Source organism: Salmo salar, chromosome ssa04 (genome assembly GCF_905237065.1).
Source record: "Salmo salar chromosome ssa04, Ssal_v3.1, whole genome shotgun sequence".
Taxonomy (NCBI): domain Eukaryota; kingdom Metazoa; phylum Chordata; class Actinopteri; order Salmoniformes; family Salmonidae; genus Salmo; species Salmo salar.
This window is the reverse complement of record NC_059445.1, coordinates 16780808-16795544: the sequence shown is the minus strand read 5'-3', so window position 1 is coordinate 16795544 and position 14737 is coordinate 16780808. Positions and strand designations below refer to the sequence as shown.

The 14737-nt window shown below is 43.3% G+C and overlaps 1 protein-coding gene across 2 annotated transcripts in view; it reads left to right on the top strand.

The window, feature by feature from the left end:
* Window positions 1-11832, top strand: part of LOC106602380 (neuronal membrane glycoprotein M6-a) — a 66069-nt gene extending 54237 nt beyond the window's left edge. For both annotated transcript variants that reach the window (XM_014194979.2, XM_014194978.2), the window contains exons 2-7: window positions 750-942; window positions 4222-4378; window positions 5319-5472; window positions 5900-5976; window positions 6731-6796; window positions 9212-11832. In XM_014194979.2, the coding sequence (XP_014050454.1) occupies window positions 750-942; window positions 4222-4378; window positions 5319-5472; window positions 5900-5976; window positions 6731-6796; window positions 9212-9364 (800 nt within the window). In that variant the 3' untranslated portion in view covers window positions 9365-11832. The remainder of the gene's footprint in view (window positions 1-749; window positions 943-4221; window positions 4379-5318; window positions 5473-5899; window positions 5977-6730; window positions 6797-9211) is intronic.
* Window positions 11833-14737: the final 2905 nt, after the last annotated feature.

Below are 14737 nucleotides of genomic sequence, written 5' to 3'. Positions count from 1 at the left end.
AGTCAGATAGATACTTCCTGTAGTCTGAGATAATAAAACATACCCCCCCCCCCTCACAGACACAGTATTATCCATTACACTGCATCTCTTCTTCTATCCCTCTCTCACTGTGTCTTCTCCTTCTAGCTATCAGTGTTCTGTTTTGTAGCTCTCACTCTCACTCACTCTCTCACTCTCTCACTCACCGTGTTTACGACTAGTCATAAATCCAGCAGCTGCTCTAGCCTGGGTGAAGGGAGGGATTCCATTTGCAGGGCCGCAATCCGCAATCCACAGATCAATACTGTTTGCGCTCTTTGTATTAAACCCATAAATCTGTCCGAGGAGCGATTATGATTGGCTGGAGTGACATTAAACTTCCTTCCCGAGATGGCAACAGGCAATTTATTGGCTCTGGGTCAACTGGAGAAATGTGGTTTGTTGTTATCGGATGATAGATGGGATATAATTTGATCCCTGTGCGTTTTAAATGAGATGAGGTGGGATTTGGTGTAGTAAAATAGATGTAATAAAATAATAGGTTGAATGAATAACGCTGATTTAATGATCTTCTGATTCTGAATCAACGATTCCCTCGGTGTTAGAGTGCTTTTATTTCCTTTGGTTCTGGTGTCAAACGCATTTCAATTCCTGTCAAGCTGTGAATAGAGTGTGACATGTACAGTATTTCATGACTAGAGCACCTGTGAATATCTAAGATATTCTACCATCGTCTTTACTCTAAACGTTCTCCTCTTCTCTCTGTCCAGGATGCTTTGAGTGCTGCGTCAAATGCCTGGGCGTCCTCCCGTATGCCTCTCTCTTCGCGACCATCCTTCTGTACGCTGGGGTGGCGCTGTTCTGTGGCTGCGGGCACGAGGCCCTGTCTGGCACCGTCACCATCCTGCAGAACTACTTCGAGGTGGTCCGGGCACCCATGGAAACCCTGGACGTCTTAACCATGTGAGTGTGGGTGTGTTTGCGTGGGAGGGGTGTCACAGTGGTTTTTTTTCACCCTTTTCAAAATGACTCATGGTCTGGTTAGTCAAAACACCTACATGCAGCCTGGAGATGTGTTGAAACTCAATGAGGAGAAGTTGCCTTGGAATTTTCACTTCTTCCTACTCCTTGTCTGTTTCGATCCCTGGAGAAACTAGCCTTATTCGTGTGGTTAAAACAGCAGTCTGTGTGTCCTCACACACAAAAAAAGTGCCCTATTTTGAACGCTTCAGTACCTGTAAAGGGAATTGTTCCAATCTCACCTGTGCTATGACTGGCACACCTAGTTAACACCTTATCGAGACGCCGTATCCTCGGTCGCCCTAGATAGTCAAATGTACATGTCTCCCAAGTAGTCCCTGGTGATTGGTACAGGAAATGAGTCACAGTTACTTAACGGAACATTTTCTTCTCTTTTCTTTCTTCTGAAGTGATTAACCATTAGCGGTGAGCAGCTGTCTTGTAAGTGTAGATTGAGGTCGGCAAATCTCCCTTCCACCTACATTATTACTCACTATCTGTAAATATACCCTACAAGATGAGTATTTAAAATGTGATCAAGTAAAAATATCCTTACTCTCCCCTCCCTTATCTCAATACACAACAGTACAGTACTGGACTGTTGAAGCGATGGCGAGTCTCAATATACAGTGGCTGAAATGACTGCAACACTTAACAAAGAGTTGCAGTTCGTTTCAGAGTGGGTGGCAAGGAATAAGTTAGCCCTAAATATTTATAACACTAAAAGCATTGTATTTGGGACAAATCATTCACTAAACCCTAAACTTCAACTAAATCTTATAATAGATAACTAATAGATCATGTGGAAATTGAGCAAGTTGAGGTGACTAAACTGCTTGGAGGAACCCTGGATTGTAAACTGTCATGGTCAAAACATGTTGATACAACAGTAGCTAAGATGGGGAGAAGTCTGTCCATAATAAAGCGTTGCTCTGCCTTCTTAACAACACTATCAACAAGGCAGGTCCTACAGGCCCTAGTTTTGTCGCACCTGGACTACTGTTCAGTTGTGTGGTCAGGTGCCACAAAAAAGGACTTTTGGAAAGTTGCAAATGGCTCAGAACAGGGCGGCACGGCTGGCCCTTGGCTGTACACAGAGAACTAATATGAATAATATGCATGTCAATCTCTCCTGGCTCAAATTGGAGGGGGGATTGACTTCATCACTAGTTGTATTTATGAGAGGTATTGACATGTTGAATGCACCGAGGTCTGTTTGAACTACTGGAACACAGCTCAGACACCCATGCATACCCCACAAGACATGCCACCAGAGGTCTCTTCACAATCCCCAAGTCCAGAACAGACTATGGGAGGCGCACAGTACTACATAGAGCCATAACTACATGGAACTCTATTCCACATCAAGTAACTGATGCAAGGAGTACAATTAGATTTAAAAATCAGATAAAAAACACCTTATGGAACAGCGGGGGACTGTGAAGCAACACAAACATAGACACAGACACACACATACACACACACACGATATCATAAGCACTATACACACACGTACACATGGATTTAGTACTGTAGATATGTGGTAGTGGTGAAGTAGGGGTCTGAGGGCGCACAGTGTGTTGTGAAATCTGTGAATGTATTGTAATGTTTTTAAAATTGTATATACTGCCTTCATTTTGCTGGACCCCAGGAAGAGTAGCTGCTGCCTTGGCAGGTGTATTTATCAGGTGTTTGATCATGAATATGTGTCTGAGTGGGAGGGAGGGAGATTTTTCCCACACTCCTGTGTGGATTCCCAATATCCTGTGTGTGTGTGTGTGTGTGTGTGTGTGTGTGTGTGTGTGTGTGTGTGTGTGTGTGTGTGTGTGTGTGTGTGTGTGTGTGTGTGTGTGTGTGTGTGTGTGTACGTCTGCGTGATGTCTTGGCACGGGGCCGTTGGGGGATTTAAGCCCTCTGAAATCACTCTGGGTTGTCCCGGGCGCACCTGCTCACCGGAACTCCGCCTGCCGAGAGGGAGGGAGGGAGGGAGGGAGGGGGGGGGGGTGCTACTGACGGCAAGTGTGTGTGTGCTTCACCTAGATGTTGGAAAGGGCGGGTGATTATGACATGAGCAGTAGACCTGGCCTAACTGATGTAACTGGGCTTTCTATACTGATGTAACTGGGCTTTCTATACTGCTGTAACTGGGCTTTCTATACTGATGTATCTGGGCTTGTTATACTGATTTAACTGGGCTTTTTTTACTGATGTAACTGGGCTTTCTATACTGATGTATCTGGGCTTGTTATACTGATGTCACTGGGCTTTCTATACTGATGTATCTGGGCTTGTTATACTGATGTAACTGGGCTTTCTATACTGATGTATCTGGGCTTGTTATACTGATGTAACTGGGCTTTCTATACTGATGTATCTGGGCTTGTTATACTGATGTAACTGGGCTTGTTATACTGATGTAACTGGGCTTGTTATACTGATGTAACTGGGCATTCTATACTGATGTAACTGGGCTTTCTATACTGATGTAACTGGGCTTGTTTTACTGATTTAACTGGGCTTTCTATACACTTTCTAGGCCACTAATATGTGGTGTGTGCTGTACTAGGTGTGAAATTCACTTCAGTTTGAGGGTACAAAAAAAATACGGTTTACACCTCTATAAAATCATCTTTATCAGAGGAAAGCTTGTGAAATCTACCCATTGTGTTTGTCTAATACTATCTCCGAAATCTTTTCCTAACCTGCAGGGATGGAGCTAACCCTAACTTTCCTACCCAGGTTCTTTCTGTGACATTAGAGCTTTTTACATAACCCTACAGAATTAAACACACACTCATTAGCTAAATGAGAGCTAATCCACTAGTCCAAGCAAGGACAAAAATGCAGAATGACTGTGGAAGCAAACTGACTGCAGTATACAGTCAGAATACTGTCTGTCACTGCTGGAAGTAATATAATTTGTAGTCCAATGCACTTGGACTACAAATGGGGCTGCTGGGCCTAAAAAAACATGTAATAGTGAAGTACTGTACTAAATGGCCTGCACACTCAATGCACACATCTGTATTGTTTAGCAATGTTTTGATTCCAAAAATGGATCTTTGTAAGTTCCTGCCCAGATCCTATTAAATGAATATTTAATTAGTATTCTAATTCCTAGTTCTATGGTTCCTGGGAATGAAACCGCTAGTCTTGGTGTGCTAGCCTCACCAACTGAGTGATCCCATCGCTCTGCTCCTGTCTCTCTTTCTTCCTCCACAGGATTGACATCTTGAAGTATGTAATCTACGGCGTGGCGGCGGCATTCTTCGTCTACGGCATCCTGCTCATGGTGGAGGGCTTCTTCACCACCGGCGCCATCAGGGACCTGTACGGAGACTTCAAGATCACCGCCTGCGGACGGTGCGTCTCCGCCTGGGTAAGAAACACACTTAAATCAACCCTTATCCTCTGTGCCCTATCCGCTCCCTGTATTTCTGAAGGCGTTGGATAGATATAAGCATTAGGGTAGACAATTAGGACACATCTTTCTGGAGGAAGTACCCGGGAGACGGGATTAGAGATCTGGTGATGGAGAATTTACAGCTTAAGATGTCTTTTCTTTGAATTATGGCCCAATGCTAATGACAGCTGATGAGCCAGTCAGCCTTCTACCGACTTATAACTTTCATCTTCTCTCTCTCTCTAATGGGCCCATCCCTCACTTTCTTCTCCTCCTTCCTCCCTCTCTTCCCCTCCCTCTCTCTTTCTAATGGACCGTCCTTTACTTCCTTCTCCTCCTTCCTCCCTCTCTTCCCCTCCCTCTCTCTTTCTAATGGACCGTCCTTTACTTCCTTCTCCTCCTTCCTCCCTCTCTTCCCCTCCCTCTCTCTTTCTAATGGACCATCCTTCACTTCCTTCTCCTCCTTCCTCCCTCTCTTCCCCTCCCTCTCTCTTTCTAATGGACCGTCCTTCACTTCCTTCTCCTCCTTCCTCCCTCTCTTCCCCTCCCTCTCTCTTTCTAATGGACCGTCCTTCTCTTCCTTCTCCTCCTTCCTCCCTCTCTTCCCCTCCCTCTCTCTTTCTAATGGACCGTCCTTCTCTTCCTTCTCCTCCTTCCTCCCTCTCTTCCCCTCCCTCTCTCTTTCTAATGGACCGTCCTTCTCTTCCTTCTCCTCCTTCCTCCCTCTCTTCCCCTCCCTCTCTCTTTCTAATGGACCGTCCTTCACTTCCTTCTCCTCCTTCCTCCCCCTCGTCTCTTCCCTCTCTTTATTCTCCCCCCTCATTTCCTTCTGTGCTCTTCTCTAACACTCTCTCTCTCTCTTTCCCTCTGTCTCTAATGAACCATTCCCTCTTGTGTCCTCCGTTTCTTCCTGCAGTTCATTATGTTGACCTATATCTTCTTCCTGGCCTGGTTGGGTGTGACAGCCTTCACCTCGCTGCCCGTCTTCATGTACTTCAACATCTGGACCATCTGTCAGAACACCACTGTGGTGGAGGGCGCCAACCTCTGCCTGGACCTGCGCCAGTTTGGTAAGGGCGGGCCCGGGTGGCGCCGCCATCCATTCACACCACTGTTGCCATTTACAGTATACGTACACAGTCACTGACACTGGCAGTGGTTAACCAGGGCTTTGGTGGTTTATTTCCAGTTGTTTGTTTGTTTGTGTTCTATCATGAATGTGGATAAGATGTCTGACAAGACAATGACCTATAGAGCACACTGAATAGTGTGTCGTTTAGTCTTCTCACTTTCGCGGACACACAGTTCAATCAATATTCTTTACATTTCATTGCAGTTATTTAATGCTCCTGAAGGAGATCTATTTTACAGCCCTTTAACATGAGTGCTTGTTGTAACTCGCTGCAGTAGCTGTTGTTAGGTCTCTGTGGATCGAAGCGCCGGCCAAGCTAAGTCACTTGAAATGTAAATGTGAAATGGATTGTTGTTTTTTCGCAGGCATGGTAACTATCGGGGAGGAGAGGAAGGTGTGCACGGGCTCTGAGAAGTTCTTTAAGATGTGTGAGTCTAACGAGGTAAGGGTGTGTGTGTGTGTGTCTGTGTGTGTGTGTGTGTGTGTGTGGCTGGGGAGCGATGAAGGGGAGAGGCGAGGTTCTGTTGGCTGTAACCTTTAGTGATCGCCACACCTTAGGGGTTAGGCTCCTCTCTCACGATCCTGCCTCTGGGGACCAAAATGCACTTTTTGTTTTTTTGCCGTAACGCTCACACACTTGATTCAACCAATCAACTCATTGTCAAGCCTTTGATTTGAATTAGGTGTGTTAGTGTTATGTCCAAAAACACAAAATGTGCATCCCTTTGGGACCCCAGGACTAGGATCGGGAACACTGCTATAGGGTTCCTCTGTCATTTTAAATTTTGATTTGTGTGAGTGTGATGAGTGCAGTGGCGCTACCAGATTGCTAGGGGTTTGAACTTTAACCTCTTGTGGAAAGGGAACAAAAAACATAGCTTAATAAAGATTAGTCTGTCATTTTGTTTAACCTTTATCCTCCTTTAACCTTTTGTCCTACCTCTGTTTAATTCCCTTTGAAAAAGTGAGCTAATATTGCACTGGGACAAATCTTAATAAATCTTGCCTTATCTCACTCTCAAAGCAACCACTCTGTGATTTAATTTTTTAATCTCAACATGACCTGGCAATATTGTAAACACAGACATTACAAGTTGGAACGATGCTTTGAGTCCCACAAAGCAAGCACTGATGTTGTTAGTTGTCTTCATTTCCTGGTGACTAATAAAGCTGTGTTGTGTTTGATTGTCTTTCAGCTGGACATGACGTTCCACTTGTTCGTCTGTGCCCTGGCCGGGGCTGGGGCTGCAGTTATCGCCATGGTGAGACAACGACAGCTCTACTTTATGTCTGAGGGTTGTGTGACCTGCCTGTTGGTCCTTAAATGTCTGTTGATGGCATCGCCACTCTGTTCCCTCCCATCTGTCTGAACACATAAAGATAGGCAGGCAGGGTAAACCTTAGTGGGAGAGGATTGTCTTGTTGTGTGGGGACATACCAAAGGTTATACGACTAGGGATTGAAGAGATTGGTAATCGGGAGGAAAGACGGACAGTTTTTTATGCTGCTGACTTTGAAAGAGGTCCTCCCAGTGTTAAGAGCGAGGTTGATCGAGAAAGTGCATAACAGAGACAGAGTGATCGAGTGATAGACACAGAGAGAGACAGACAGAGAGACATTGAGTGATTGAGAGAGAGAGAGACACTGAGAGAGAGAGAGAGAGAGAGACACAGAGAGTAAGACATAGCGACAGAGAGAGAGAGAGAGAGAGAGAGAGAGAGAGAGAGAGAGAGAGAGAAAGCGCACGAGAGAGAGAGAGCTGTTGATTAGAGGGAGGTGTTAACCTAGCGATGGAGAAGCACAGGGCGCAGTTGCCATGGAAACTGGGGAAGAAGAAAGGAGCTTGTTGAGAGCAGCTAAGTGATGGTGAGGACTGGAGAAACCGTCTTCACTGGAGAAGACTGCTGCGTCTGTAGCTAGGGTGGAAGGATCCACATTTAATGAAGGCTGTTATTCGGTATCTAGTTCCTTTTTAAACAAAAACATATGTTCACAGTGAAAATAACAGAGAAATGTTTTGTCAAAACATCAATGACACTAGTTTCTTATGGTTTGGTTGTCATTAAATAGATATGACCATAACAGCTTCCTGTTACCACAGAATATAAACAACGTCATACATTTCCAGTCCTTAGACCCGTTTTAAATCTTCAAAATAGGACATTGTTGCTGCGTTGTCTGAGGACTATAAAAGACAAGAAAAATGAAATGGTAATCCATTTGGGCGGGAGTGGCTCTTCACAACACAAAGTCTGTATCTGTGGCCCAACTGTGTGCTCTTTGGCCACCCGGTGGATGTCTATGGTAATACACAATGGGATGACTCACCTAAGTGTGTTCATGTTAGTTCTCACCGAGAGCTAAGGTTTAGAAAATGGGTAAGAAATCAATTTGCATAGACAATATTGATGTACCATCTTCTCGTCTAATATTTTCTGTGATAAATGATCTTAGATCACTGTGAGATTGTATGAAGGAAGTACTGTCTGTATCTCCAACTTGGATCTATCTAGGTGAATCTGTTTATTCATGATGAGTTTGGGTCATGTCATTATATAACAAAAGAATATAATAACTTAATTATCCCAAGCTCAGGGAATTCGTTAGGCATGTTAATCTTCGCATCATCATTACAACACAATATCATCAATAGATAAATGCCATACACTTGGCCAATGGCCATAAATCCTCGAACTGGACCAGAGAAGTGCAGGTGTTTTTCTGTATTTAATTACCTCATAACTACTTCTTCAGAACCTCTGCAGCAGATGCTCTGGTTGGCTGATCACTGACACCTCACTGCCACTCAGTGGAGAAAAGAGTTACTGCAGAAACACATCAGGGATATGTTCCTTAGGTAGGGCACTCAACGTAGTCGCTTCCTGTTTCAGTCCTTCTTCTTCCATTTAGTGCCTAATGAACGCGAGCCAGAGTCCAATAACTGCTTCTCTCCTTTTCTCTTTCTCTCTGGTCTGATGCGGACAGGCGTCAGCTGCCACGGTCCTTATCCGTAACAATGTCCTCCTGACGTCTCAGAGTCTGGGCAAATACTGCACCCGCTTCTGACGGGGGCCTATCGGTTGGCCCATCACCTTTACCCCTGACCTCAGTGGTCTCAGTGACATCACTGTACGCCGTCAGGGGCTGAGAGGAGCCGACCGCCTCGATATCAACATGGCCGAACTGAACTCTGAACCTAGGAGCTTAGGGGTCGCCCCCAAAGCATCGCCAGCTCTGTCATCGGTCACGTCACACGATTCTGTTGTTATTCACTAAAATATGCTTTGCTGGCACCGCTGATTATAATAACCAAGCTCCTCTGGTTGCTATCGATAGGTATGTTGATAACCGAGCTCTCCTGTCACGCCCCGTTCACCTGACTAGCACAAATGCTGACACGGCCGTAACAGACACAGAGCTCACTAAAGAATAAGGTTGATCAACTAATCCATCCCTTCAATTTTGGTCGGTTTGTTTTGGTTTTTAACCAGTGAAGGCGCAGCGCCACTAAAACATCTGCTTTGGGTTTTTGGTTATAGCTTTGTCGAATTATCTAACTAATTCTGTTTCAGCCTAATTAATTAATCAATAAACTCTCCCCTGAGGTATAGGCTTGGTCGAGCGGTTAACAATCCTCCCACTAACATCCCTGTAACCCATGTGTCCCTCTAATACAGGTCCACTACCTAATGGTACTGTCCGCTAACTGGGCCTACGTGAAGGACGCGTGCCGGATGCAGAAGTACGAGGACATCAAGTCCAAGGAGGAGCAGGAGCTCCACGACATCCACTCCACCCGCTCTAAAGAGCGTCTCAATGCCTACACCTAAAGCACACGCCGTCCCGTCCCCGTCCCCCTATCCTTCCCTCCCTCTCCAACACACACACACGTCCATGACACACACGCAGCAGAACACACACAGAGACCACACAAGCTATTCAATGTCTGGTGTTTATGTTCGTAGGGGGCACAAGTGTAAGGGAGGTTTGGGGTGTGGTGTTGTGGGTGGTTTCGACTTCACTAAGCTTACGGGTGTGACGAGACAAGTCGTTCCTACGGGATATCGTGTGTCTTCTCTGACAAACCCTTCTTTCCTGTATTGAGATTTCCTTTCTATTTCTCCCCCCCTTACTCCTCCCTTTCCTCTACCCTTTCTTCTTCTTATACCCTACCTTTTCCCTCTTTCTCCTCTTCTACCTCTTCCCCTCTTTTTTCCCCATTTGCATTTTGTATATTAGTAGTAGCACATCTTTTTACAATGTGTCATTGCTTTTTACCATGTTGTTCTATATCTCGACGTCGAGTACTTCCATTTATTTATGTTTGGTTTTAGGAGGGGTCGGGCTGGGGGGCTGTTGAGTTTTTATCGCTTTTTAATTCACATTTCCGTGTAATATATTTATACGTTCCGAAACACTCGTCATCCAACGGAGCTCCAATCATACATAGGTCTTAACATCCATTTTATTTCAACATATCCACTTAACAAGACCAAAATGTGACCATACTTGTATAATTTACAGGTAAATTGCAGCATAATAAGCTTCCGAAACAGTAAGCATCACCGGTATAAAAACAATGTACAGAATCTTTTTTCAGAAAATTCTTTATTGGTTGGGAGTGCCAGGGATTTTCAAACAAAAAAAAGTACCTTAAAGTGACTTTTTACATATTGCTATAACTGTAGCTTGGCCTAACTGTCAGAAATGTATGCTAGCTTTGTTGAGTAGCCTAGTCATTCAAAGTGAAGAACACTGATTGTTTGTCAATAATAATAGTGTGCTGAAACTGTGAAAAGAAAACAGTTGTTTGAGTGGCAAGTCAGTGGAGTGATGAAGATGATGATGATGATATGTAGTATAAGGAGGAAGAAGAAGAGGCTTGTGGGAGTGACATGACGTAGAAATTCATCTGATAGAATGGCCTTTCAGGATTTTGCCGTGGGGGAAACTCTGTAGAAAACCACTTTTCTCATCCATCGCAAGCCATAACTCACATGCAAATAACATTTTACAGGTTTCATTTTTATATGTTTTAATCTTCAACTTTTTAAATACAAGTTATCAGAAGAAAAATATGAGATGTTTTTTGGTCAGTATTCTGCTCTGTATATATATATCTACGGTATATAAATATATACATATATGTGAGACACTTCAATTTCAGGTCATTCATTTCATTGGTCAAAGTTTGGTGATATTCTTGTGAACGTCCATTTCAGAGATACCAGTGAAATAAATATGGTAACAAAATCTAGACGGCAAGCGGATGAACAAGCTTTAGGCCTGAAATGGTCGTATTGCTACAAGTGAAAAAAGTTGAATATCACATTGAGAGATAACTTAACCGTCTGCAGGGTTGGGTTCAATTCCATTTATGTCCTGTCAATTCCGGAAATGAACTGAAATTCTTGCAGAATTTACTGAATTGAAATAAAACTGACCCAAACCCTGACTGTCTGTGAAGCTATACTAAAAAAACATGAAATGTCAAAAAAACTATTAAAACTATATTACTCTTGAGTTTGGACCAAACTTTGTCTTAACTCTTTCTACTACTCTAGTTCTGCAGTACAGCGTTTCATCATTCCGTTGCTAACAAAAAAGAACAAAAAATGTTTGTGTGCACTTATTCAACCATGGTGAGCTCTTTCTTGATGTTACGTGCGTTTGGATTTGAAGCTGAATCTCTGTACTGTAGTCATGCAGCGTTTGGTTATTAACCAAGAAAAAAAGTACTTGTATTATCTAGTTAAAAAGAACTGTGAATCTAGTTGTTATTTGTGGCATGGTTATGCATTCAGTGGTAATAGTTTTTAACTGATTCAAAAAGTTAAAAAAAATCCTCTCTCTTTATCATTTTCATTTCTCATTTTTACGCTTGGACTGTCTGAGTCAACTGATTTCTTATATGTGCAGTATTGCGGTTCCTACGCTAACAGTATTATGCTAAGTAAACAAATAGCCCGTTAGGTTGTAGTGAATGATTTTGTTTCCCTTCCTCCTTTAGTTTGTCATATTCATTTTTGAAAACCATGTCTTATAAAACAGATACTACTTGTTATGATGTTGCGTATTCACTTCTTCAGTATTAACCTGACAATGCTTTCCGCTGTCTCCTCCCATATTAGTCTTTTGTACTTACACTAAGAATGCTTTGTAGCAGGCTGTACGATTCTTCATAATCTGTTTTGTACATACATGTGCCAACAGCTTAAACAGTGGCTTTTTTTTTAACTGTAGGAACAAACTTGCTTGCGTTAAATAAAATACACTTGTGTACTTGTTAATAATTAAACCCCGAGTCCATCTCTTTATTTATGTGTTTATGTCAGAGCTGTATATGTATATACCTGTATACCCACTGGGCACAGACGTCATTTCAACATCTAGTTTTGATTTACCTGAATTCAATGTGAAATCAACAAAAAACGTCACCATGTCATTGGATTTAGGTTCAAAGTTGGGTGAAAAAAGAGTAAATTCCCTTACCTTGATGACTTTTTGCGAATTCCACGTTGATCCAACATCATCACATTTATTTATTTTTTTATTTTTTTATTATGTGGAAACAACATTGATTCAACCAGATTTTGCCCAGTGGGTATGTACATGCCTACAAGGATTCCGTTTATACACACCTCTGGTACTGTGCATGGAATGGAAATGGATTTACATTCTTAGCAAAAGAAGAAAGTGGACCTTGCATAATGATGATGATGTTATAGCTCTTGCTAAGAGATTTCTGGACCCATTTATGCAATGCAGGTATGTTTGAAGACTGTCCAAAACACACATCACCGAAGGCAGTTTCCATCCATCTACACAAGTAGAATGGCCTTATTATACCCAACTATACCAGATAGCTTGGCTTGAAGAAGAGTGCATGATATCATATCACAAACATTCGCCGGCCTGGGGAAACATTATGAATGCTCTCTCTATACTGGCTAACCTTTACCCGTGGCATTTAAATAGCATATTACATTTGTGGATACAGTGTACCAAATGAAAACGTGTTCAGCAAACTCTCACTAACCCCGGTGAACTTCTCATCCTTAGCAGATAGACTGAAGCCCTTGGGCCAATCAAAGACAGCCAGAGTCTGACCTTAAGGTAGTGTGAGAGAAGAAAAACAAGCCTCGATCAGATATAGACTAGAGCAGCTTAGATGACATTCACCATATCACAGAAAAGCTAGACCGAGGGTGCGTCTGAAATGGAACCCTATTCCCTATACAGTGCAGTACTTTTCACTAGGGCTCTAGTCAAACAAGTACACTAGGGAATAGGGTGCCGTTTTGGGATCATTGCAGTGTATACTAGAGGATCACATCCTTTGAATCAGGCAGACATACAGTGGGGGAAAAAACTATTTGATCCCCTGCTGATTTTGTACGTTTGCCCACTGACAAAGAAATGATCAGTGTATAATTTTAATGGTAGGTTTATTTGAACAGTGAGAGACAGAATAACAACAAAAATATCCAGAAAAACACATGTCAAAATGTTTATAAAATGATTTGCGTTTTAATGAGGGAAATAAGTATTTGACCCCTCTGCAAAACATGACTTAGTACTTGGTGGCAAAACCCTTGTTGGCAATCACAGAGGTCAGACGTTTCTTGTAGTTGGCAACCAGGTTTGCACACATCTCAGGAGGGATTTTGTCCCACTCCTCTTTCCAGATCTTCTCCAAGTCATTATGGTTTCGAGGCTGACGTTTGGCAACTCGAACCTTCAGCTCCCGCCACAGATTGTCTATGGGATTAAGGTCTGGAGACTGGCTAGGCCACTCCAGGACCTTAATGTGCTTCTTCTTGAGCCACTCCTTTGTTGCCTTGGCCGTGTGTTTTGGGTCATTGTCATGCTGGAATACCCATCCACGACCCATTTTCAATGCCCTGGCTGAGGGAAGGAGGTTCTCACCCAAGATTTGACGGTACATGGCCCAGTCCATCGTCCCTTTGATGCGGTGAAGTTGTCCTGTCCCCTTAGCAGAAAAACACCCCCAAAGCATAATGTTTCCACCTCCATGTTTGACGGTGGAGATGGTGTTCTTGGGGTCATAGGCAGCATTCCTCCTCCTCCAAACACGGCGAGTTGAGTTGATGCCAAAGAGCTCCATTTTGGTCTCATCTGACCACAGCACTTTCACCAGTTGTCCTCTGAGTCATTCAGATGTTCATCGGCAAACTTCAGACGGGTATGTTATATGTGCATTCTTGAGCAGGGGGACCTTGCGGGCGCTGCAGGATTTCAGTCCTTCACGGCGTAGTGTTACCAATTGTTTTCTTGGTGACTATGGTCCCAGTTGCCTTGAGATCATTGACAAGATCCTCCCGTGTAGTTCTGGGCTGATTCCTCACTGTTCTCATGATCATTGCAACTCCACGAGGTGAGATCTTGCATGGAGCCCCAGGCCGAGGGATATTGACAGTTCTTTTGTGTTTCTTCCATCTGCGAATAATCACACCAAATGTTGTCACCTTCTCACCAAGCTGCTTGGCGATGGTCTTGTAGCCCATTCCAGCCTTGTGTAGGTCTACAATCTTGTTCCTGACATCCTTGGAGAGCTCTTTGGTCTTGGCCATGGTGGAGAGTTTGGAATCTGATTGATTGATTGCTTCTGTGGACAGGTGTCTTTTTTACAGGTAACAAGCTGCGGTTAGGAGCACTCCCTTTAAGAGTGTGCTCCTAATCTCAGCTCGTTACCTGTATAAAAGACACCTGGGAGTCAGAAATCTTTCTAATTGAGAGGGGGTCAAATACTTATTTCCCTCAGTAAATGCAAATCAATTTATAACATTTTTGACATGCATTATTCTGGATTTTGTTGTTGTTATTCTGTCTCTCACTGTTCAAATAAACCTACCATTAAAATTATAGACCGATCATTTCTTTGTCAGTGGGCAAACGTACAAAATCAGCAGGGGATCAAATACTTTTTCCCCCCACTGTATGTGACATGTAACGTACATGTGTGTATCTTATGCCCTCATTTGCACACATGACTTCAGCACATTTAACAGTTTGCCACATTGGTGGTGGTGAAGGTATCCGTGTTTAATATGTCTTAAAGGGGAGTGAAGGTATCCGTGTTTAATAGGTCTTAAAGCGGTGTGAAGGTCTCCATTTTTAATAAGTCTTACAGTGGAGTGAATGTATCCATGTTTAATAGGTCTGAAAGGGGAGTGAAGGTA